The sequence below is a fragment of the Macrobrachium nipponense genome, chromosome 3 (genome assembly GCF_015104395.2).
Source record: "Macrobrachium nipponense isolate FS-2020 chromosome 3, ASM1510439v2, whole genome shotgun sequence".
Classification (NCBI taxonomy): Eukaryota; Metazoa; Arthropoda; class Malacostraca; order Decapoda; family Palaemonidae; genus Macrobrachium; species Macrobrachium nipponense.
The window spans coordinates 134,721,315-134,747,792 of NC_087202.1; the positions used below are offsets into that span (position 1 = coordinate 134,721,315).

The window sequence follows — 26,478 nt, forward strand, 5'->3', positions numbered from 1 at the left end:
TGTTTTCAGATCACTGATCCACCTACTTTGATTTCCAGCATCAGTGGCGCTCGCCGAGAGAGACAACTTACCGTTGCATTCTTTGCTGGAGAAACGTTCTGCAAGAAGAGCGTCGGTCCCTTACAATCTAATCCAAGGCACACACAAAAGTAACTAGCGGCCATCGCTAGGAAAAAGAATTCAAGTATCTAGCAATCAAATCTATCTTGTTTCTCATACTTTTTTTTGGATGAATATGACTGTTTTGGCACAAATTCTTTTTCCAACAGATGAGGATTTCTGGATGTAGAAGCTTACATACAAAAACTACGACACAAAACTTGCAAGGTATCAAAATGACATTATGCCAGAACTACTCTTAACCGGAAGGGATTAACACAAGATTAGCTGCAAGACACTTAACAGGCTTATGCAATTCAATTCTTTTATTTTCTTTCAATGTGAAAAGCGAGTGCAATAAACAAGTTACGAGCAGAAAGGGATACAATCTTGACACTAGCAACTACAGCTCTCATCTCAAAACAAAAATACAAAGCAAATCTTTTATAACTAACGCCAAGATTCTCAAGTCAAGTTACGATGCCACAAGGCTTGTGACTTGCGCAAGGGAAGGAGGTTTTCAACATTCCCAATCCCGTGCTAGTCATTCACCTGCGATGAAATTGCTAGCGGGAACCGGGCTATTCAAAATGCCCTTCGCTTCTCTTCAACAGTCAAAAGCAATGGACGATAACTTTTTTTTGAGAAATCGTGGCTTTATTATTACTCAAGTGAACATAACACTTATATCTGCTTTATCTATTTAGATTTCTTTAACTACTGTGCATTCTCGACATCTATATAAAAGGCATTGTGAAAATACAACGTAAAGCTATATACACACATGTGACACAAAAACTTATTTTAATGTTAAACGAGACATGCATGTGTTTCACATACAAACCCAGTTCGCGTCAGATCATCAATACAAAAATACATATATAATATGGTGTAGATGACAAACAAATCTAAATGTCCTAAACTAATGGGGAAGTTCTACTTCAGGAACGACAATTAAATGTAGTTTTGAGAAACAATATCTTTAAGAAATATAAACCTCGCAAAAAATGAATGAACAAGTTAGGCTGATCTGAATATGAACTCAGGAACTCCACGATGGTGGTGATGATGATCTGCTGACGAACCTCGGGTTGAAAGAGAACCGAAACGGGTGGAAAGAGGTATGGAAGGAAGGAAGGAAGCTACTCACCTATCGAATATGGATGGTTTTTCCTTCTTGACGTAATTGGAAGGGACGTAACCGGCCTGGTTGCGATTGTTCATGACCCTCCACCAGTGCTTAGAATCGTCCAGGAGCAAAAGGCGCTCATTTTTACGGAGGTCTAGTTCGTGGCTTCCCTGGGCAGTATAATCATACTTGGCGGTGACCCAACAGTCCTCACCAACTGTCTTTCCTGAAATGGGAAATCGGGCGAAGTGTGAGAGCATTTGCTTTCCGGGAATGGGGGAAGTGTGAAGAATGTTTTCCTGAAACGGTAAAACGGATGAAGTGTGAGGAAATATTTTTCCTGAAATGGTAAGCAGTGAGGGGTAAAGAAATATTTTTCCTGAAAAGGGTGAAGTGTGAAGAAATGTTTGTTCCTGGAATCGGAAATCAGGTGAAGTGTGAGAGCACATGCTTTCCTGAAATGGGTGAAGTGTGAGATGTTTTTCCTGAATGGTAAATCGGGTGAAGTGCAAGGAAATGTTTTTCCTGAAATGGCAAATCAGGTAAGTGCGAGGAAATGTTTTTCCTGAAATGGCAAATCAGGTAAGTGTGAGGAAATGTTTTCCCTGAAATTGGAATCAGGTGAAGTGTGAGAAAATGTTTTTCCTGAAATTGGAAATTCAGGAAGTGTTTGAGGAAATGTTTTCCCTGATATGGGAAACCGGTGAAGTGTGAGGAAATGTTTTTCCTGAAATTGGAAATCAGGTGAAGTGTGAGGAAATGTTTTTCCTGAAATTGGAAATCAGGTGAAGTGTGAGGAAATGTTTTTCCTGAAATTGGAAATCAGGTAAAGTGTGAGGAAATGTTTTCCCTTTTGGAAAATGGAAACCGGTGAAGTGTGGGAAATGTTTTTTCCCCCGAAATGGGAATAAGAAGGTGTGAAAGGAATGTTTTGGAAATGAAAATCAGGTGAAGTGTGAAGAAATGTTTTTCTGAAATGGGAAAACGGTGAAGTGGTGAGGAAAATGTTTTCCCGGAAATGATAAATAGGTGAAGTGTGAGGCGATGTCTTTCCTAAAATGGGAAATCAGGTGAAGTGTAAAGAAATGTTTTTCCTGAAATGGTATATCAGTGAAGTGTGAGGAAATATTTTTCCTGAAATGGGAAATCAGGTGAAGTGTAAAGAAATGTTTTTCCTGAAATGGTATATCAGTGAAGTTTTTCCTGAAATGGGAAATCAGGTGAAGTGTAAAGAAATGTTTTGTTCCATGAAATGGGTATATCAGTGAACGTTTTTAAACCAAGTGAATGAGGGAAATGTTTTTCCTGAAATAGGAAATCAATGAGGTGAAGTCGTGAGGAAATGTTTTTTCTGAAACTGGAAATTCAGGTGAAAGTGTAAAATGTTTTTCCTGAAAGGGAAAACAGGTTGAAGTGTGATGTTTTTCCTGAAATGAAATGGTCCTGAAACTGAAGTGTGAGGAAATGTTTTTTCCTGAAATGGGGAAATCAGGTGAAGTGAGGAAATGTTTTTCCTGAAATTGGAAATCAGGTAAAGTGTGAGGAAATGTTTTTCCTGAAATTGGAAATCAGGTAAAGTGTGAGGAAATGTTTTTCCTGAAATTGGAAATCAGGTGAAGTGTGAGGAAATGTTTTTACTGAAATGGGAAATCAGGTGAAGTGTGAGGAAATGTTTTTCCTGAAATGGGAAATCAAGTGAAGTGTGAGATGTTTTTCCTGAAATGGGAAATCATGTGAAGTGTAAAGAAATCTTTTTCCTGAAATAGGAAATCAGGTGAAGTGTAGAGAAATGTTTTTCCTGAAATGGTAAATGGGTGAAGTGTGGGGAAATGTTTTTCCTGAAATGTTAAATCAGGTGAAGTGTGGGGAAATGTTTTTGCTGAAATGTTAAATCAGGTGAAATGTGAAGAAATGTTTTTTGCTGAAATGTTAAATCAGGTGAAATGTGAAGAAATGTTTTTTGCTGAAATGTTAAATCAGGTGAAATGCGAGGAATGTTTTTCCCGATTGTAAATCGGGTGAAGGGTGAGATAATACATCTTCAACCAGAGCTTTCAATACAAAAATACACGTCATGAAATGCTTATACAATTTTGACTTATATTAGAGAGAGCGACAAATAATCTATACATCCTGAAATGTTTATTCGACAACAGTCTCTAAGAGTCACACACACACACACACACACACACACAGACAAGGGTTAAGAATATTCAAGAGTCATGTTCTTCAAGACGATAACAGATAGAAGGTCAAACCAGCAATATTCCCGCCCTGGCCGAGTACAAGGATGAAGGCGTAACCCTGGGCATAACAGAATCGATCCACCACATCACGTGCGTTCGCCGTCTCCGATAACTTCTTCGGAGACACAGGACCTCTTAGCAACAACGGACGTATTGACACGCAACGCGAGGAATTCCGGAAGGAAATGTAAAGTAGGAGGGTCCTCGAAATCTCTCGGAGGTGAGGAATAAATATGAAAGTCAAGAAAACCTCTACTTCAGAAGAACAAAATGGAACGGAATATATAATTTAGGCCACAAGACAACTGCTGGCACCTATGAGGTCAAAGGTTTGAAAAGTGTAACAAAAGGAAAACATCGCGCTTGCACTATTAACAAAGTTGTTAGGAGAGGATGGAAAGTAAGATGGAAGGAAGAGAATATGAACGGAGGTACAGTGAAAGGAATGAAAGGGGCGCAGCCAGGGGCCTAAGGAAGGGACACTGCAAAGAACCTCAAGCGATGCCCAAAGTGCACATCAGAGGAATAACAGTAATAAAAAGGCTAAAAAGAAAATAAAAAAATAACTAACTGTATACGATTTGCAGCGCTTACAAATTTCAAAAGATTCAATACTTTTCTGAATCTTGAAGGGCTGTTGAGCCCAAGCGCTTTCCACAAAACTCTCTCAAAACTCTGACCACCGGAAACTGAGCTTTTAATGAAGCCCCATTAAGTTACCCGATATTGGAGGGGGGGGGGGGGGGGGGGGGGGGGGGATGAAGTCCCATTACGCTACCTGATAACGAACTCTTCATGAAATCCCATTAAACAACCGTGTTTTTAATACAATGGAAATAAAAAAAAGGTAACTCAATACGCAATTGGTAATACCAAAATGTAAAGAAATACCCAAACACACACACACACATACTCTCCTGAGAAGGAAATCAAGAGATGTTTGATAACGTTCCCGCCCAAGTTAGCGATGGGGAATGGGTAGGGGTGGGGTGGGGGATACGAACTGCGATACGAGAGAGAGAGAGAGAGAGAAGAGATTACTGTCGAAAGAACCAAAACTTACACCATCTTCAGCAAACAACGAGAGAGAGAGAGAGAGAGAGAGAGAGACGAGAGAGAGAGAGAGAGAGAGAATGAGAGAGAGAGAGAGAGAGAGAGAGAGAGATTAAACACGAACAGAAAATAATTGGTGGAAAAATCCCAAACCACATGCAGGAAAAATGAACACGAAACCTAAACATCGCCTTCAAGGCCTCATTTTTTTTTTAACAACACTACCCACCAGACATAGTTTACTAAGAGATCCTCATCATTAACAAGATGTCGCATGACCGAGACTAAAAAAAAAATATCTCACGTAGCCTTTCGCCTTGCCTGTCACGTCAATGAAGTCGCTGACTTAACTACAACATCCCAACTCATCTGTGGACGCAGTATCACGAGAACTTACAATAATAATAAAGCTTACGTTTTATATTCCCAACGACACTTTTTTTCAGTTCCATCAACATTCAGGATGATAATTTCTCGTATCATTAATAACTATAAAGCGTCTAATCATATTCTCGAACACAGATGCTTCAAAGATCAAATGGGACGCTTCAGCGACCCCGCACGTATAAATCAGAGAGAGAGAGAGAGAGAGAGAGAGAGAGAGAGAGAGAGAGAGAGAGAGAGAGAGAGAGAGAGAGAGAGAGAGAGAGAGAGAGAGAGTAATAAAAGAAACAAGCCAGAGGAAATAAGAAGCCCCCGAGGTTTTTTCGACAGTAGTCTCTCGTTGCTACAAGAAGTGACCAAAAAAAAAATTACTGATACTACTGAGACAGAAAAAAAGTTGAAAGGGGTGAAGCCAAACGAGAATTCCTGGTAGATAACATCCGTGACTTGCATTCCAAAGACGAAAGTAAATGCTGGGGAGAGGGAATTTGAATGGTGCGAATACCGAACTTGCGACTGGGAAATTAAGGTATTTTCAATTGAAACTGCAAAAGGGCACCATGAACTCGTTGGCCTCATGAATAAGTAACAGAAGGTTCATGAAGAAGGGTGCAATTTAACAATACCGAATATCAGACTGAAATTAAAACCAGAACTAGCTAAACTCTTACAAAAACACGGCTAATCACTCTGACATGTAAAGAAAAAGGTCGTATTGAAATGTCACGAGCCACTAACGAAATTCTCATCACTACCAAATCACAAGGAACGAAAATGATAGCATATCCTGACTAAAGAATATCAAAAACAAATGTGAACGCATGCATTCATCATTATATGTAGAAAAATGACCAATGAAAATTGATTGCCAACACCAAATGAAAGATAGACTTAGAACCAATAATTACCACAGACTCACTATGGTGACCTGTAGTCAATATATAAGGACCATAAAAAATGCGATTGCTGACAAAAAAAGTCAACAAAAACATCATCGAACCATAAACAGTGAGGATACTCGCACACAACTCGTCATTAACCAAAAATGATCACAAAATAAGACTGCAATCATCACAACTGACAAAGGACGTCAACGACAATTTTAAGTGCTAAAGAATTACCAAAACCATAATTAATATTTGCCGTTAATAAATATCTGAAGTCATTTAAAAATCTGTAACAAAACTGTTCGACCCATCCAGAAGTCCCCTTCCTCTTAGGAGTTGTATTTTTATCTCCCAAAAGGCGTCCACTTTTTACCAGTCACGGGGACCACTTCTAAGTGCTAAAGAATTACCCCCAAAAACCATAATTAATATTTTGCCGTTAAAAATATCTGAGTCAGTTAAAAATCTGAAAAACTGTTCGACCCATCCAGAAGTCCCCTTCCTCTTAGGAGTTGTATTTTTATCTCCCAAAAGGCGTCCACTTTTTACCAGTCACGGGGACCACTTCTGACAATTTTCTTTTTAAATATACATTACATTCTGTATGATTAGGCTGTAATCAATACAGCAGAGCAAAAGGAATCCAAGTGAAAACCTGCAGCAACTGCCTCTTACATAATGCCTTGTTGATACTCGTCACAATGACCGCCAGTATATCAATAAATCTATCACACACACACACACATACAACATAGTATAACAAGGGGAATGGCTACTCGCACAACAGACATGTGGGATAGCTCTAGAGAGAGAGAGAGAGAGAGAGAGAGAGAGAGAGAGAGAGAGAGAGAGAGAGAGAGAGAGAGAGAGACCCTTGCAAGATAAGAAGTCAGATGTAAATGCAAGAGAATTTGTGATCGTTCACGAAATGCAAGACTGTCGTTGTCCAAATACTGTTCATTCATATGTTTTCTTTTTTCCAATGCACAGGAATTTCCCCTAAAATTATATTGCGAGCTTTCGGCCAACAACTGGTACTAGGATTTGGAAGGACTCAATTGACGTGATCGTTATCAAAAACATAAAATCTCTGTCACACACACACAAGGCTCATAATGGCTTGTTAACTACATACCACGTTCGTCCTTTCACGTCACGTATGTACGTGTGTGTATAATATATTATATATTAATATATATATAATACTTATAATTAAATATTATAATTATAATATAATTTATATATATATTAATAAAATTCAACATACGTCGTTGGCCCTATTGAGTGGAAGTCCCAAAGCAGTTTCGCAGTCAATGCTTGGGATGAGATTGCTAGTCCTGCATGTTTTTCTCTGCCCCATTGACGTCTAGGAGGACTCGTGGGGCCGTAGGCCAGAGGCGGACCACGGACCTAGCAAACATGATCTAGAAGCTGTACCGTTTAATCACGGCATCTATTTATGTCCTATTAAGATTAAGAAAGCCTTCTGCCGGCACGGGCTCTTACCTCTAAAGCAGGCCGTAAAACTGTCTACCTAGTTTTCTATCTATCTATTCTGAAAGGGTATGAATACGCCCGTGTGAAAAGTAAAACCAGCCATGATGACTAATGATTACTATTTCTTTTAATACCTTTAAGGAAAGTCACAGCAAAAATACAAGCAAACAAATTTTACAAAATAATTACAACTTTATAAAGTTTTCCAACTGTTCAAAGACATTTTGGATTTATAATCGACAAATTCGTCATATTTCGCTGAAAATTTTTATCATTGGTGTGTCCTAAAATTGTGTGGAAAAAGACATGCATCATTTACCGCGCACATACTATTACACATTCCGATGTTTGTAAAAATAGCGTTGTGTTAAAATACTTCACATCTAATACGAGAGCATTGGACCATAATGCATCTGAGGGACGATGAAAAAATGAAAAGATTCTAAATTATTGGTCACCGAACCTTATAGGTTTGGATCATGAAAAAAAAAGTGATTCAAACACATTCATGAAAGCTGCCTAAGAACATTTAAAAACCTTTATAGTAACTTAGTAAAATATTCTCTTTTCGCATCTCACTGGAATTTGATACTAAACACGATCATGAATAAAGCCGCCTTAGGGAATCAAAACAGCTTCCATCTCGGCCTCAAGAGTCACGTCCTTCTCTTCAAACCTCACAGGAATTGGGTAATAAACACGATCCCGAATAAAGCGGCCATAGGGAATCGAACCAGTCTATTCGTCTGTCTCAAACGTCACGTCCTTCCCTTTAAATCTCCCGCGAATTGGATAATGAACACGATCCTGAATAAAGTGGCCATAGGGAAACGGAACGCCTTATTTGTCAGCCTCAAAAGTCATGCCCTTCCCTCACCCCTGGTGTCCAAAATACACCACTTCCACCTGATACCCAAACAAGCCTCCCACCTAAAGGGAACCTACACAAGCGGCGTACTGCACTGCACTGCAGATTTGACGAAGCCTGGACACAATGAGTCATTCTGTTATGGCCACGACCGACTGATGCAAACAATCCGCGTCTCATCAAGAGGAGAACTGGTGGAATTTACCTTCCGTCAAAATATCCGTCACTCGGAACGTGGATGTTGACGGTCGATTCATTGACAGTTCCGCTACCGCAAGCAATAATCCAAAATATGATTCTTTATCATGTAAAGAAACAGTAGAGATATTTTGATAAACAATACAAGACAGAACTTCAGAAGCGAATTGTTATTTGTAATCTCACCTATTGATTCATAAAAAAAAAATGAACTTCCCTTCAGCAACAATATGTGATACGATTTTTCTTCCCAATCTTTTGGGGACAAAATTACTCTCCGAATTATCAAAGTAACGCTGAGCTTACGATTTTTGCTATACTATTAAAATAAATGTGAGGAGCCGCTCGGCAGAAGGAGACGTGCAGACTCATTGAGATTAATTTTGACGGCGCATCGATGCCAAATATTTTCAACCCTGGGAGTGTTTTTACAAGTATTTCCTAACATGATGACACATCACTTTCATCCATGTTACCAAACGGGACATGAGTTCACTTCATGGTGAGACTTTTTCCCGAAAAGGTTACTATAGCACCTTCAGAGAGAGGGAGAAGGTGGTTTTCTTTGAACATCTTAATGCCACCAGAGATGACAAGACAATGAGTATTCGAGAGTAGAGCTATAACGCATCCACATCCTCGCTCATTACCACTTGTGACGTGTTTTCATAGCCACAAATGAATCAATCAATCGCTCAAGAACGTCCTGAGCAATGAGAGAAGTGACACTGCATATTCTATACATACAAACGGACCCTATTACTCTTGCCCAGGAGTTCATAAAAAATGTTAACATTTCGACTGTGCTAAGCAAGAAATAAATTCACTATACACTGCTACACTAGCGAAACCACATAACAGACTTCACAGAGAAAGTTTAACAACAAACTCTGGGAACTCCTCTCTGGAATGGAATGGAATGGAATATAGAATTTAGGCCAAAAGCCAACCGCAGGCACCTATGAGGTCAATCAGCGCTGAAACGGTCATTGGGAGTAGAAAGGTTTGAAAGGTGTAACAGGTAGAAAACCTCAAAGCAGTTGCACTATGAAACAAATGTTAAGAGAGGATGTATAGCAAGATAGAAGAGAATATGAATGGAGGCACAGTAAAAGATTGAAAGGGGTTGCAGATAGGGACCGAAGGAACGCTGCAATGAACCTTAAGCAATGCCAACAGTGCACCGAACCGCTCTCAAGATGACGGGGTACTACACCACGAACGAATGCTACAGAGGTGGATTATTTATCATTAGTTGCTGCAAAATGTAATAGGATGCCTGTTTGTCATTTGAGCAATGTGTAGTACCCCGTCATCTTTGAGAGCGGTTCGGTGCACTGTTGGCATTGCTTAAGGTTCATTGCAGCGTTCCTTCGGTCCCTATCTGCAACCCCTTTCAATCCTTTACCAATGACCGTTTCAGCGCTGATTGACCAGATATCGATACTTCAGACCCTACGATCTACAGCAATATATTAACGATTTTCTGAACACTCCAGATACTCAAGAAAGAAAGGTTTCAAGGACTGCTCCAATCAGCCTGAAGAGGAAAACTGAGGTTTCACTGTAATCCGCCAAATGAAAAGTAAGATATTAACTACTAAATACTTGAACATTGAAAGCCTCAACCACGATGGTTGCGAGCGAATTCTAACGGTACAATACTACTTGACGTTTCATTTACGTGTTAAACCACGCAAGGGCTTGAAATTCAAGCGATTATAATTCACAAATACCAAACCACACACCGATTATAAAATGACTATATTCAAGCAAGGAAAACAAAACACGAAAAAATTGCTTCTTTTCATCTTAACTCTCTCAGATATATATATTATATAATGTATACACACACACACACACATATATATATATATATATATATATATATATATTTTTTATATATATTATATATATATATATATATATATATACATTACATATATACTATATATATATATATATATATATATATATATATATATATATATACATATATATATAAATATAATATAATTAAATTAATATACATATCCATATATCTACATATATACATATGTATTCATAAAACTTGAGATTATCCAGAGATAAGATTAAGATTAGCCTGCAGGTGCCCGAGTCACTCGCTACCCATCTACTGTAAGAAAATGTTGTTCCTCATCACAATAGGTCCCATTGAATGACAGTCGTGCTCCTTAAAAATTGCAAACTTTTCCTTGTGTCCTTACACATACACACACACGCACACAGAAGAGGTTCTAGATGTCGAAACTCAAATCAATAGTGCCCCTATTGTGACTGATCCCCGTTTGAATACCTTTCAGTATCCCTATCTGCAGTTGCAAAACGAACACGTAAACACAGTGTGTTTGCATGATCAAATGTGTCACGGAAAAATCACCTAATAATACATATACAAAACAAAACAATAGCAAGCGAAAAAATGAACGAGTGAATTCCTGGAGGTTAACGTCTCTGACGCATATCAACGTCATACTTCATGACAAGTTTTCTCCATTAGTTCCAGCTATAATAACAATAATAAAATAAGAATTGTTTCAATAGGCGCTTGGGATAAAATCGCATGTTCTAAATCTGTTAAAGGTTAAAGGCAAAGGAAGTCAGGAGGAGTAAGAGAAAGCCAACTGAAAGACCAGAAGCAGCGTGGAGGACAAACCTTTCTGTGAAAATGCTCTTAATAGCACCCACATTCTCTTGTAAATAATGACACAGACGGACAGACTGACAAACTATTTTCACGTGCGTGCGCGCTTCTGTATACACTGAATGAGAGTAGTTTGTTGTCCCGTGACAAATGCCTCTTCTTTGAATAGTTTCCCAATGTTACCAACCACCTATCTTACATCAGCCACTGATTACAAATTAGTTGAGGCCTTGCATCCATCCATAAATTATTACAGTAGTATACTGTTTTCATACCACACCGGACTCTACATACGTAGTTACAATGTGCCTGAAGCCTCCATTTAGCCCTTGCAAATTAAGAGGTGGACGTAATAACTCTTAGGACAAATAACAGTCAACTTGATAATACCAGTGAAAAGAATTACAGTGAACTGGCAAAGAACTTTTTCGTTCCACAGAAACTGACTAGCTATTGCACGAGACTGACCTGAGACACAACAGAAGGCTCTTCTGTGAAGAAAATAGTTACAAGAATCGTTCAAATCTTGGATAACCATCCATAACTCATCAAGTTAAAATTTTCCTTCTATATTTACACAATGCAGTAAACCTCCACTATGGCAAGGTTTAAATTCAAGAAGCCATCCGACTTTTTTAGCATTTCTTGAAAATTGTCAAAAAAGAAAAAGAAAAAAATCCATTAACCTTCAAGATCAACTAAACCATGTTTAATAGCGTGGCACTTTAAACAATGGGCTACAGCAATAGAAAAGATTTCACTTCACTTCATTGAAAAAATTATCAAGTAATGCTGAAAAGGTTTCAACACAAAAAACTAAATGACTGAAACTGGATGTGACCTTGAAATGAATAGATAAATAAATCAAGAATAATATGGATGATGCCATAAAGATTAACATCAGCCCCATCTAAAGATTTTACCATCATCACAGTACTTGAACATGGCCAAATATCCCTTCAAAAATTTAATACTAATAAATATGGATTAATAAAACTATATTTGAATTTCCATAACTGTACAGTACTTTGTAAAAAAAAAAAATCAAGGTTAGCAGAGGTTGCTTCGGGCATTAGAAACTGCTACAAAGGATATCACCCTACTACAACCACGATTTCCTTTAATAAATCAGTAAAAATTAAAACAATTAAGTAATTCATCTATCCAAAAATGTTTCAAAGTAAAGACTTGTGTTTGCATACTCACTGTAATAAAATGTCATTTTCAGTAAATTGCACGTCGCCAGTTACTAAAGAACTACCGTAAAAATTTCAACCATAGATACAGATGATTATTGTCAAAGGTGTAATAATATAATGCATAAAGTCACAGATTTAATCCCTCTTCAACCAAACTTTATGCCTCACATTCAAACTAACTGAACTCAACTAAGGGTAACAAAACGACTCTGAAACTAAATTTAAATTTGGCAGATGACATCCTACAATTTAATGCCCTAATTAACAGCTATTTCTAATAACTTAATTCACATTCAGAGCACAAGCACAAAAGTCAACCTGCATATTTCAACTAGCTATTGTCTTGGACTAATTCACCTTTCTCATTTAGCCACAGCCTCTCTGTAGATACACACCCCATCCACAGAACTTCCAGTATGTACCTTTTCACACTGCTATATTCAAGTGTTTACTCTTTATACAAAAGCCATTTCATTCAAGGGCCTTCTACATTAATATTTGCCTTATTGGTATAACTTTTAACTGTTACACTTCCCAACAGGTCTGAATTATGTCCACGTTATGTTACCGTCTATTAAAACTTACTCTTCTGTTGAACATGGTTATATTTTTCCAATTTTTTACATTGTAAATTAGTCTACTTATTACTATAAACAAAACATTATAGTAACAAATACTTACATTCACTAACTGGACCTATGATACTCCTACACATACTAGGTACTGTTACAACCAAACTGCTAATTATTGATCAGGACCAATATTTAGTTCATTTGTGAATAATTAATAATGACATGAATCTATATCTTTATAATCCAATGATAAAAAAAATATAAACTGCATTTCCAGCCTCAATATCTACACAATCATGATACATCAAATTTAGGCTAGTCTGATTGCAGTGCCTACCTAAAAAATGGGTAGCACATGATAAAAACACAAGGAGAAACTTGGCATAGAAAAAAATGCACACAATATATATCATTTTAACCTGTCTTGTCTAGTATAATAAAGCAAAAATAAAAATAGCCATTATGTATATCATGAATAGGTTGTATGTTCAGTAGATATACATATCGCTAGTAGATCTAGGGTACTTATCCGCAGTGGCCTAGACTATGGCAGTTGCAGTTTTGGTATTTCTACAGAAGCAATCCGCGGTGGCCTAGACTATGGCAATTGACATTTTCCTATGTTATTTTACTTACTGAACAAGAATTTAAAGTAATATTTATTTGGACGATTGTAATTTAACCCCCAGGGCCAGTACTAAAACACACCGAAATACACTGGACGCCCCAATCCCTAGTGGATGTCGTATCCTCGGTTACGTTCCTAGCAGCTCGTGCGGAACTATTCTATAGAATTACCCTGCAAGAAACGTAACCGCGGATACAACATCCACTAGGGATTGGGGACGTCCTAATGTATTTCGCCTGTGTTTAGTACTGGCCCCTGGGGGTTAATTACAGTTGTCCGAATAAATATTACTTAAAATAATTGTTCAGTAGAAAAACCGCAACTGCCATAGTCTGGGCCGCCGCGGATAGGTACCCTAGATCTACCGCGTTTTTCTAATGCAGTTTTACCTGCTGAACAAGAATTTTAAGTAATATTTATTCGGACAACTGTAATTAATTGCAGGGGCCAGTACTAAACACGGCGAAATACATTGGACGGCCCCCATTCCCTAGTGGATGTTGTATCCGGAGTTATGCTCCTTGCAGTCCGTGCGGACTGCTTCTGTAGAAATACCATATCATTTTTAATTGTACTACTTAAATAAAGTAAGCTTTACTTGATATAGATCTACCTTCCCTTCCAACAAAAACAACTAATGTCAAATTTCCAAGGACCCTCCAAAAGCTGTCAATCATTGAGCTTTAATTTCCTAATACAACAATGGATATACAGTACTAGTATTAAAGGCCAGTATTTAAGCCTGTTCACCTACACTAGTCCACGTTTCTTCCAGTTTCCCTATAATGCACATGTACTAGCCTATCACTTAAAACATTCCAGATGTGAATTATTAGCCTCATTTAATCTTGTATGTAGCTAGAGCAACAAAATTCTTCCTTTATAAGTATTATCTTATACTTGGACAAGTGTTGGCTAATCTAATGAATTAAAAACTATGACACTTCTCTGACATAAAGCAAAGCACAAGTGCACTTCTCTGTCATTCACTGCTTGAGGTATTTAAGATCAGGAGATCAAAAATAAATAAAAAATAAATAAATAAATAAAGGAGATAATGTACAAGACTTAAGATGAAACTGGAAACTGCAACAGATGTATTAGCCAGTTGGGAGAGGTTGGACAGCAAAATAGAGGCAAGGAAGGTGGAACTGAAATAGCTAGAGATAGGAAATAATTATCATGTAGTCTGAATTTAAGGCTTCCCAAGGTTAAAAATGAGGGTCACAAAATCTTAAGCATAGGGCAATAGGCTATGATAGGCTAAGAACAACTAAATACCACACTTCATTTTCGAGACACAGAGACTGGCATTTCTTTCGTACCTTTGTCTGACCTCGAGTGACCTACCGTAAGGCATATCTTTCAATTACAGGATAAATAACAACCTAAACTATGCTGCTTCTGGAAGAACACATACGCAACCAACATACAAAACCACAAACACAAATATAAACGTGGAATTGTGAAGGATAATAGGCCTAAGTCTCGTCAGACTCACGAAGCCTGGGCTAAGGCTAGACTCGAAGCTCCATCCACGTCATATGTTACCGGTATTGTCAAAAGCATTGCATTCCATCAACACGGGCAGCAACTTCAGTCGACGAAGATGACACTTTGAGGGGATGACACCTCGACACGAAGCCCCGTCGACGGATATTTTGAGAAGACGTCTAGTCTCCCCTGGCCTAAAGGAACATGATTCATCTAGCCGAGTCCCTAACTAGGTAACAAAAACAGCGAAGCAGCATCTTCCCACGCCTCTTTTCCCTGGCATTGACGCCCCTTGCGAGACGTGATCTTCCCCCCAGGGTCCACTTTCACACACCGATCTCCACTTACCTAGTTTTAAGCTGGACATGATTACAACATTCCCAACAATTCACGAAAATTCGCACAGCTTAGCCTAATACATATCACTGGATGTTTGGATAATAATATAGACGGCGAGGTCGTAGCAGACAGATTTCGCGGTCCCGATCCCCTGGCGGTAAACAAAGTCGGAGTCGGCTCCGATCCCTTATGGCGCCCAGACCTCCCCCACTTAAGCCACTTGTGGTGTTCCGATGCTCCGCTGTTTCCGAAATCCACCATCGATATGGCCCGGGGTAGATTCTTTATAATAACTTGATTGCCAATGAAAGCAGATGTTCCTAAACTTTTCGTAATCGATATTGTCTGTGCGATTTTGGTTTCCTTTTGACACAATAGTGGCTTGTTTGTACTTAACTGTGCTAATCAGCGCGATCTGCGTTAAGCTCATCACTCTGGTTCTCGGGAAAAACAACGAGTAAATGCAAGAATGAACGAAAAATAATCGTCTAGAAAGTTTCTTCTCATGAATAAAACCTCTTCCTTTTTTGGAATGAATTTGAGCGGTGCTTGAAATCATTTTGATTATCCGTCTCATAAAATGAATGGACATTCTCCTGATTTCTATAGTTTTGTTTACCATTGCATCAAGACATTCAACTCCGTTTTCTCTGAGAAAGATGACTGAATGAAGCTTCAGAGTTCAGACATGCCGCAAAATTTGCTGTTTTTACTTGAAATTGACGAGGAATATTAACTCCATGAATCAGTCTAATTATCGTTACTATCCAGCTGCATGTACTATTATTTTAGAACGTAACTAAAACTTCCCTTTTATGGCTAATGAAAACAGAAGAATGATTAAATCTAAGGACAAGCAACAATATGTTTCACAATTGTACTTTCACCCACACCCAATCCTATCTGGAATTTCGCAATACTATATCAAGATCTGCACAGTACATGGAGACGTTTATGACAGCTATGAGTAGCATAGAGGTATGATTCATTAGTATACCTAAAATAGTCACTGGGTGTGGCCTTACAAAGAATTCACACGGAAGAGATTTCATAATGAAATGAGACATCTGACAAAATGTACACGGGCAAGACTTTCTAGAAATGAACTATTGGCAAATTTAAGACAGGTCCACCTGATGGACAGAATGAAATCCGGTAGGACTTCCAAAAATAAATGTTACTGGTTTGGACGTCAACCTGACATTTACATTGGGAAGTTTATCAGACGAAAATACTAATTGCAAAGAAAAAAATCCCAGTAGTTGGAGCTTACCTGTGCTGATCGTTACCATTTTTTAAAAATAAATCTTTTGAACCCAAGACACCTCTTCAAACTCCCTTGAATATTCATTTTTTTAAAGAATGAATTTGACAAACTGATTTGATCAAACTGGTCTGCAAACCTTCACATGCAAGACCATTTTATCAAACCACTCAGTTTTAGACTGGCTGTCGCAGAGAAAAGATCTCGCATGAATTCCCGGAGATGTCAAGTGCTATAAGGAAGATAGACTTTTGTTTTATTTATATTCAGTTATTCATTTAATTTTTATATTATTTTTTCAGGAACTGTTGTGGGCGCTATTCTATTTCAGGGTATCAGGAAACGTTCTCGCACTAAGTAGTCCAAATTGAGGCTTATAAGTCATCTGTGCCAGCACCAAATTTCATTGACATCGTCGTTACCTTTGCATTTTGGTATGACTCAGTTTTTCTGGACTACTTTTTTTGTATCTTGCAAAGACATGGAAATTTCCAATAATATTCTATGACCCATGACCAAAATAGATTTGCCTCTTACAAGTAAGGCCATCTTTGGGAACTTTCTGCAAGAGACCCAGCTGGGGTGCAAATTACAAAAATTAACAAACTGCACCACCCACACGTTCAAATTGGGTTGAAAGCTGTGTTTGAACAACCACAAAACAAATATCGCTTTTTCCAATAGGCTGGTGGATGACACCATTTGATCAAGGTAAAATATATCCCACAATAAACAGACTTCTGAACATCTCGGATAAATGTGACCTAACGGGCATCATCTGGTCCATCTGTAGGCCTACATTGTTATCTGTTTGCTGTAGGCTACCGCTCTCTCGAATAACTTGTTCTTTTATGCCGCACCAGCATCTGAATAAGCATTTCTTTCATTTTTTCTTGAATATCTCAAAGTTGTGACATCTGTTAAAGTTCGTTTTGCACCTTTCAGGGTAATTTGAACATCTAGCGTTCGAAAGTCCCTTCAATGTGTGTTAAATTAAACTCTTAACTTCAGCATAATCTGTAAAATCCAGCAGACCCATCATCTTACTTTATAATAAACGCCATTCTCTACTACATGATAACACAGATATGTCATATCGTTAAAACAGCTTTTGTATAACTGGTAAGATATTAACAAAGCCACAGGGAAGCTTTCACACGGGTCGTTATTGGCAAGAGGTGGAAAAAACTGACAGATAACAGATTAGCGGATACCAGTGAAACTGACTGTTGTGGACACCAATAATGGATCTTTAAAAGGCTGAAAAACAGAAGACCCGACGAGCTGATGGAATTATAAGGGGGATGATGCGGTACAGTAGTGAAAGTGTGACTGACTGACCAAGAATCCAAGAAGTGTAAGGTATACCTGGATGAGTGAAATGATACAAAGGAATGGATGACAGAGCTTATGTTTCCTTGGCATAAACATTAAGGCAACAGAGGAGACTATGGAACTTATTTGATATACCAGGGAATGTGAATGGTGGCATGTTGATCGAGAAAGTACCATTAATGCGAGAAGGACTGATAACAGAGGAAATTGAGGACTTAGACAATGAAAAGGGGGGGAGTAGGTCGAGTGCTGGTTATGAGAAAGCTATGTGAAAGTATGAAAGTAAAGTGAAAAACAGAACATTGCATACAAAGACCCACAATTAATTGTGAGGCAATGTGGAGAACGGTAAGGATGTATTGTGCGGAAGATAAATTAGTAAGATCTATTAAAAGTTCCTATGATGAGAGCAAAACAAGTGTTACAATATGTAGACAAGAGAGTGACTGGTTTCATATGAAAGGTTTGTGTTATTTGTCCTTAGACCTTGGCCGTCTAGTACTTTTATGACTGGGGTGATGTGAGAAGTCAGGGAAAGAACAATAGATGTTAGTGTTAAAGATGGGATCAGAAAATGAGACCGGAATGCAGGTGGTACAGCACTGTCTAAAGACAGTGGAGAGAAACTGCAGAAACTACTAAGAAAGTCTGATTGTTTGCAAGAGCTAAAACTTGAAAGTTAATGTGAGCAAGAGCTAACAGTTGAAAGGAAATGTGAGCAAGAGTAAAGGTAGGATGATAAATAGAAACTCGGAATATGGAGTATTAAATGTCAACATGGATGATGGAGGAATGAAAGCAATTGGTTTTTATAGGTATTTGAGAATAAGTGTGAAATAGAATGGTAGGAACAGGGAAGAGACAATTTACATAATAAGAGAATCAAGACATGCAGGAAGAATATGCACATAAAGGTTGATAAGAGGCTTAGAGGATCTATGGAAACCAAAGCTGCAAAGCGCGAACGAGTTTTAACCAACCCTCGTTTATGGAAGTGAAGTGTGGATGTTGAATGTGAATGTAAAAGATATTGTAACTGCTGAGATGTCTCGTTTTCGCAGCATAGGTGGTCTACGGAGAATTGAAGGGTTGAGAAATGTTGAGGCAGGTAAAAGAAGCAATGAAAAGGTCAGTGGAGGTAAAAGGATGGATCGGGCTGTTTTGATATTGTTCGTTCGTGTGGAGAGATTGGAGGATGATAGATGGGGGTGAAAAGACAGTATAATTCGGGAGTGGAGTTGAAAGGAGGAGAGAAAGACTTAAAAGGTGCTTGATAGATGAAGCAAAAGACTTATTAGAAAGGAAGCAAACTGATAGCTATTAAGCGTGAGAGATCGTGATTTCAGTGCCCTCCGCCAGCCATTCAGTAAATTTCTGTCTTTACATTTCAGGAAAGTTCAATCGCATTATTTGGTTAGTTATCTTCTTATCTGGTTCTGTTCCTCTGAGTAACACGAAGAACCACACGGAGATCTTTATATTAATTGCCACATCTCCATTTTCATAGCAAAGAGAAAATAGGAAAATCTTTATTATTTTTTTTTTTACAAGAGAGATTGAAAGTTTCAGTCTTCCTAGTATAAAGAATCAAAATTACTCTAATAATGAACATGTGAATTTGTGCTTAAATTCATAATGACTCGTATACACACAAATGCAGCCTACTGCAGGTGCACTGAAACACGGTGTATAAAGCCTGACCAGTAACTGGTTTCGAAATTAGTTTTCAAGCTAAGACCGGTCAAGATTCATACCTAGTGTTTCCTTTTCCATGTGGTGCTTTGCATATGAGATTCATTTTATCACATGAATTAAAGTATAATAGTTTAGTACACTATAGTTTTAGCAATAGATAGGGCATTATTTTACCTTAAAACTGTATTGTATTTTGGACTTGAAATTGAAAATATCATTATCCTATGTTTAATATGTGTTTTAACGCTTCTGACATTCTCTTTGTCAGAAAATGAGTGCTTTTCAGATATAGTGGGCCTCAACCATGCTTCTTACAATTCAGGGGACCACTGTGTGAAAGTGGGGAAAATAAAACAAGTGAAATACAAGGGCGTTCATTCTATTGATGATCCTCATTTGGGATCAGGTAAGTTCATGGAATGTTTTCAGGCTAGTATCATGGGCTAAGGTAAAGGACTTCGTACACCTAGGTTAGGTTGTTCGGTGTGGTTGTTTAGGTCATTTGCTAACGAAACAGAATGTCAGAAACGTTCAAAGCATTGAAAATTTATATCCTTAAGTAAAAAAAACTACTATACTAGTTTGAATTAAACATTTTAATCACAAATATTCCTTGTTAATTCTAGTCACATCGAACTCTGTCTACTGTGACGCTTAAAACTGAATGGTTTTCCTCAATGAGCACATGCATTTTTTGGGTAGTCGGTCTCTTAATAAAGGAGTCTCCCTCTTCACTAAGTTTTCTCTAACAGACAGGCTCTTATAGATGAAATGAAATCCTGAGAAAGTATAAGGTCTTGGAAAGCGCCAAGCCACAGATTGGGGATCCAGGCGCTTTCAGATTCCCCCTCCAAACGTAAACAAAGATCACGTACTTCGGGGGATATTGTTGATTGGCCTTGTGAGTTACGAGCCCAGTGGTTACACTCATAATCATTGATAAAAGTGTATTTACGTTGGATTCCTTATCGCGCAGTCAAATTCAACTGGGAATTTGTGATTTGAAAGGGAGACCGGCGGAACTGAAGTGGTGAGTAACCAGAATTTTGTGCAGAAAATAGGGGCTACCATAGGCCGAGGTTAGGCGAGATGTGGGTGTCTTCGCTGGAGGGTGTTACCAACCTTTCGCGAATTGAATTGTCAATCAGTGGGTTTGTGCGAAGTAAAACATGCTGTTGCATATTTTTAACTTATCCTGCCATTGAAAAATGAATATTATTTTATAAAATAAGAAGTTGATACATTAGGGTAGATTACCACAGCAGGCCAACCAGGCCACCTACAATCAATGTTTGCCACCCTCCGAAAAAGTACATTATAACCGCGTCCTGACACTCGAGATGGGCATCAGTCGCGACTTGTTGTGGTGAGAAACGGAAGCTAAAGACCTCTACTCTCCTTTCGAAGTAAGTTAGGGTAAAACATCAAAGCAGGCCACCGCAGGCCAGCTACCATCAGTGCAAGCCACCCTCCGAAAAAGTACATTATAACGCGTCCTGACACCCGAGATGGGCATCAGTCGCGACTTGTTGTTGTGAGAAACGGAGCTAAGACCTCTACTCTCCTTTCGAAGTAAGTATTTTCCCCCAAAGTTAGAAATTATGCCAAATTTTAAGATTTAAACAGATTTAACAGAGGGTACTGAAAATGGCGCCCCCACGGCAGTGGAAATCCACCAAAACGCGTTCAACATTTTTACTTACAACTCGAGGTATTTAGAAGATTGACGCCATCTCGATGTTTACGGAGTAGCTTTGTGTCAATAAACTAACCTCCCATTTCCTGTGATAAATCCGCACACCACTTGTACCCACAGACGCTGGAGCACTTTTATCACAACAATCGAAACAACGATTTCTCATCAACAACAAGCCAGGCGTAACAGCTGTTGGGGTAGAGATGACGAGAAGCGTGCCTTCTTGGCAAAAATTTTTAATAAGTAGTAAAAACATCATATTTACATATTTATGATGATTAATTTGAAAATATTCGTTATTGAAAAAGTAACTCGACTCTGACTCAAATTTTAAGTAATTATTTTTCTGAATTAGAACGTTCTTTCAGTTCTGTATTATGACGTCACGACATCTTGACTTTCGTACCTATTGTATAATTATTGCTATACTCAACTGTCATTGCAGAACAGTTTACCAGTTATTCATGCAGATTGTTATCAGCTATACATGTAATTGTTATAATCGTAATGCGCATATATATCTTTATTATTTACTTTTGGATATATGAAGATGTTTTTACTGCTGGATTATCGCCGTAGTGTGACGCAATCGTTTTCGGTCCATGGCCTCTTGTCTGTTTTCGCACCATAAGAAATTATGGGCCGCCGAATTTGCATGACCAGAAAGTCGTTAAAAGAGGAAAGTTAGCATTGAGGGGCATATGTTTTGACTGAGAAAAATACAAATTTATTCAATAGCTAGCTTGTAAAAAATACTTGGTTATAAAAAACTTGATTGACAACTAAGCAGCATGTCTACTATGGGTTTCAGAGACAGTGCAAGCACGTTTTTGGCAATACCTATTTCTGTAACGAACACTCTTAACAGAACGAGATTTTGCTATAGTGCATTACACCCAGTGCCGTAATTTATAAGGGTATCGTGAATCACTAATCGTAAAGAATAACGACACTTGTCCTTGTACCAAGAGACAAAACTCCATTATGCAGAAATGGATACGAACACGCGTATAAAGCTCCACCTACCCTCTCCCCAACCCCCCCCCCCCCTCCACCGCCATCCCTTTTCTTCTTCGTTCCTCCGCCTTCCTTTTCTCTCTCTCTCTCTCTCTCTCTCTCTCTCTCTCTCTCTCTCTCTCTCTCTCTCTCTCTCTGTTTGCCATTCGGTATGTGTTGACCCTCCAAACTGGGTATAAGACTACACACAAAACGTTGAAATTGGTGAAATTAGGCTATGTATTGGAAGTATATATACATAATATTAGCCAATTTTATCATTATTGCATTACTATGACAACTAGAATTCATGGAAAACAGTTTATAACCTGTTAAGCGTCACCCACGTATAATACGTTTACCGCGATCTACTCGGTAGCGCCTTCAACGGGATATTACGTTCAAGACTTTAACTGTGCTTGTCAAGCCGTCAGCCCCGTAATAATACGTTTACTCGTATAGAAAGTGTAGGAACATCATTTGGTAACACTCTCAGCACATGGGAAACTTATTCCAGCCTGGCAAACTCTTTCCTGTTGGTCGCTTATGCTAGAAAACTGCCTGTCCCTGTTGGTTTCTTTCAATACGCTTCGGGCGTTTATCGAGACAAATTGGGATTTCGCGTCTTCACAATGAATGTCCCAAAGAGGAGGCATATTTCTTTAGGTGAGATCAATCAAATACTAGATGAGGATTGTGATATTGATAACCTATTGATGATGAGAGCTCTAGTTCTGAATCCTCCAGTGATGATACAAACTTTTCTCCAATTGCGGGAGTGAAGAGACTTTTCTTTGCCGAGTGACTGGACTCCGAGAGAGAGAGAGAGAGAGAGAGATAGAGAGAGAGAGAGAGAGAGAGAGAGAGAGAGAGAGAGAATTTCCTACAGTTAATTACAGTATGAATAACAAGCATAAAAATCAATATTAACTTTGAAAAACTATCATCAGTGCTATGATCGCTGATTACAAAAAGCGTGACGGTACGTTAGCAGCGAGCTCATCAGGGGCGGACGCTTAACAGATATGGAACGGCGTATGTGTGAAGCCTCCACTAATGTGGCAACGATGATTTGCCATTCTTAGCATGCAAACATTAAAGCATGCAAACATTAAAGGTTACATTTATTTCTGGCATACGATTATTTAAGAAATTCAAAATACTAATAAAGACTGAAATCAATGAAAAGTGCTAGCAAAAACAAAAAAGCAAAAAAAAAAAAACAAAAAAAAAAACGTAGTCGTTCCTCTATGCACTTTTCCGTATTCGTTCCTCTATGGTTTTCGGCAGCCAGATGTACGAAAACGTTAGAAAACATTTGATTTTATCTACGTTAGAATATCTGTAATTTTTCGGGGTAATTTGGTTGCAAAAAAGGGATAATATACATGAATTAAATCAAAATTTTTAAATAACATGTAAATTTAAACTAAATAACGATAAAGTAAACAGTTTAGGGAATAAAACTTTGCAGTTTCGTAGTCTTTGATTTTCGCGTCTGTCGTCGTCTGTCGTCGTCTGCTATTTGTAATTGTGTTTATGGCGCGCGCGCTTAGAAACCAGGAACAGCAACGGTTTAAGTGCAATGTGGAGTGAACTGAGACCAAAATGTGTATAATAACAATCAAATAAGCACTGTGGAGTTTCAGTTGTGATGGCAGTAAGGATAAAAACGCCGCCGATTACAAGTAAGAATGAATTCAGTTCCAACCATAACCCCCCGGGAATAACAAGTTTCATACTTCACTAATATAAGGCAACAAAATGTTTTGTTTTTATTGTGCTGATTACAACTGCAATCTTGAGTAAGATCAATAAACGTTACATACATACGCTAACATTGTTCAAATGAGTGCTTTTTTGGGGAAGGCTGGGGAAGATGTGTCCGTCACTGATGAGAACCGTCCATGAAAAACGTACCGCCCGGCCATATTGGATTTCAAAACTGCCTTGAAAACATATTTTACGAAGAGCTCACATGCTTATTTTAGTTCGTATGGGGCTTTCATATATCACAATATGTTGACGAAACTTCAGTCTTTTAAATGGTATGCTTAGAGTTGCAATTGTATTCATGTTTCACCAATTAAATATCGAGTGAATAAGACCCGTCTACCGTGATGAGGGTTGGCCTGTACTGATTGTTTCCCCCTATTTTTTCTCCAAAGTTTAGAAATTAAGGCCAAATTTTAAGATTTAAACAGAGGGGTACTGAAATGGCGCCCCACGGCAGTGGAAATCTCACCAAACGCTTTAGAATTTTTACTTACAACTAAAAATGTTTCGAAGATTGACGCCATCTTGATGGTTTACGGAGTCGCTTGTGTCAACAAACTTTCCATTTCCTGTGATAAATCCGCACACCACTTTGTACCACAGACGCTGGAGCACTTTTATCACAACAATCGAAACACGATTTCTCACCAACAAAGCCAGGAGTAAACAGCTGTTTTGGTAGAAGATGACGAGAGGCGTGCTCTTAGCTAATTTTTAAATAAGTAGTAAAACATCAATATTTTACATATTTATGATGATTAATTAATTTGAAAATATTCGTTATTGAAAAGTACTCGACTCTGACTCAAATTTAAGTAATTATTTTTCTGAATTAGAACGTTCTTTAAGTTCTGTATTATGACGTCACGACATCTTGACTTTCGTACCTATTGTAAATAATTGCTATACTCAACTGTCATTGCAGAACAGTTTTACCAGTTATTCATGCAGATTGTTATCAGCTATACATGTAATTGTTATAATCGTAATGCGCATATATATCTTTATTATTTACTTTTTGGATATATGAAGATGTTTTACTGCTGGATTATCGCCGTAGTGTTGACGCAATCGTTTTCGGTCCATGGGAGTTAGCTTTGAGGGGCATATGTTTTGACTGAGAAAAATACAAATTTATTCAATAGCTAGCTAGTAAAAAATACTTGGTTATAAAAACTTGATTGACAACTAAGCAGCATGTTTACTATGGGTTTCAGAGACAGTGCAAGCACGTTTTGGGCAATACCTATTTCTGTAACGAACACTCGTACAGAACGAGATTTTGCTATAGTGCATTACACCCAGTGCCGTAATTTATAAGGGTATCGTGAATCACTAATCGTAAAGAATAACGACACTTGTCCTTGTACCAAGAGACAAAAACTCCATTATGCAGAAATGGATACGAACACGCGTATAAAGCTCCACCTACCCTCTCCCCACCCACCCCCCCCCCCCCCCCCCCTTCCATCCCACCGCCATCCCTTTTCTTCTTCGTTCCTCCGCCTTGCCTTTCTCTCTCTCTCCTCTCTCTCTCTCTCTCTCCTCTCTCTCCTCTCTCTCTCTCTCTCTCTCTCTGTTGCCATTGGGTATAAAGACTACATACAAAACGTTGAAATTGGTGAAATTAGGCTATGTTATTGGAAGTATATATACATAAATATTAAAGCAATTTTATCATTATTGCATTACTATGACAACTAGAATTCATGGAAACAGTTTATAATAATGGAACGGCGTATGTGTGAACCTCCACTAATGTGGCAACGATGATTTTGCATTCTTAGCATGCAAACATTAAAGCTTGCAAACATTAAAGGTTACATTTATTTCTGGCATACGATTATTAAAGAAATTCAAAATACTAATAAAGACTGAAATCAATGAAAAGTGCTAGCAAAAACAAAAAGCAAAAAAAAAAAAAAAAACGTAGTCGTTCTCTATGCACTTTTCCGTATTCGTTCCTCTATGGTTTTCGGCAGCCAGATGTACGAAAAACGTTAGAAACATTTGATTTTATCTACTTTAGAAATACAGTAAGTCCTCGGGTTACGCCGGTCTCGACTTACGATGTTTCGTGGTTTACGAACGCGCCCCATAAAAATATAAAAAATAATATTTTGCGTCGTTCCGTCTTACGCGGTTTAGCGTCGTAAGCGACGTAAAACAACGCGAACTAGTTTCGGGCGCACGGCGGAAGAATACGCTTTGTGGGGAGAGGACGGCGTCGCTTCGCTACGCTCATTCCTCGGCCCATACGCCATTTTGGTTGTTTACACTGCCTCTCTCTCCCTCGTGTTGTATCGTTTTTGTTAAACTTTTTGCTCTTGTTATGGCTCCCAAGCGCAAGGCGGACTCTTCTGATGGTAGTGCATCGAAGAAAAGAAAGGCCATCACCATGGAAATTAAAGTGGACATTATAAAGCGATCTGAGAAGGGAAAAAACGCCAACAAACAT

General features: G+C 38.3%; 2 protein-coding genes across 5 annotated transcripts in view; one reads left to right on the forward strand and one right to left on the reverse strand.

Annotated features, from left to right (window-relative positions):
* LOC135222074 (SH2/SH3 adapter protein dreadlocks-like) overlaps window positions 1-15,424 on the reverse strand; it is a 146,963-nt gene extending 131,539 nt beyond the window's left edge. For 2 of the 4 annotated variants that reach the window (XM_064260236.1, XM_064260235.1), the window contains exons 1-3: window positions 14,977-15,125; window positions 1,250-1,454; window positions 72-98 (exon numbers count right to left, since the gene is read on the reverse strand). In XM_064260236.1, the coding sequence (XP_064116306.1) occupies window positions 72-98; window positions 1,250-1,454; window positions 14,977-15,004 (260 nt within the window). In that variant the 5' untranslated portion in view covers window positions 15,005-15,125. Of the gene's footprint in view, window positions 1-71; window positions 99-1,249; window positions 1,455-14,976; window positions 15,126-15,267 lie in introns of those variants that run through there. The other 2 variants (XM_064260237.1, XM_064260238.1) reach the window with 2 other exon arrangements.
* A 5,008-nt stretch (window positions 15,425-20,432) lies between these two features.
* LOC135222075 (alpha-(1,6)-fucosyltransferase-like) overlaps window positions 20,433-26,478 on the forward strand; it is a 458,798-nt gene continuing 452,752 nt past the window's right edge. The window contains exon 1 of the mRNA XM_064260244.1: window positions 20,433-20,582. The gene's annotated coding sequence lies outside the window, so the exon portion shown is untranslated. The remainder of the gene's footprint in view (window positions 20,583-26,478) is intronic.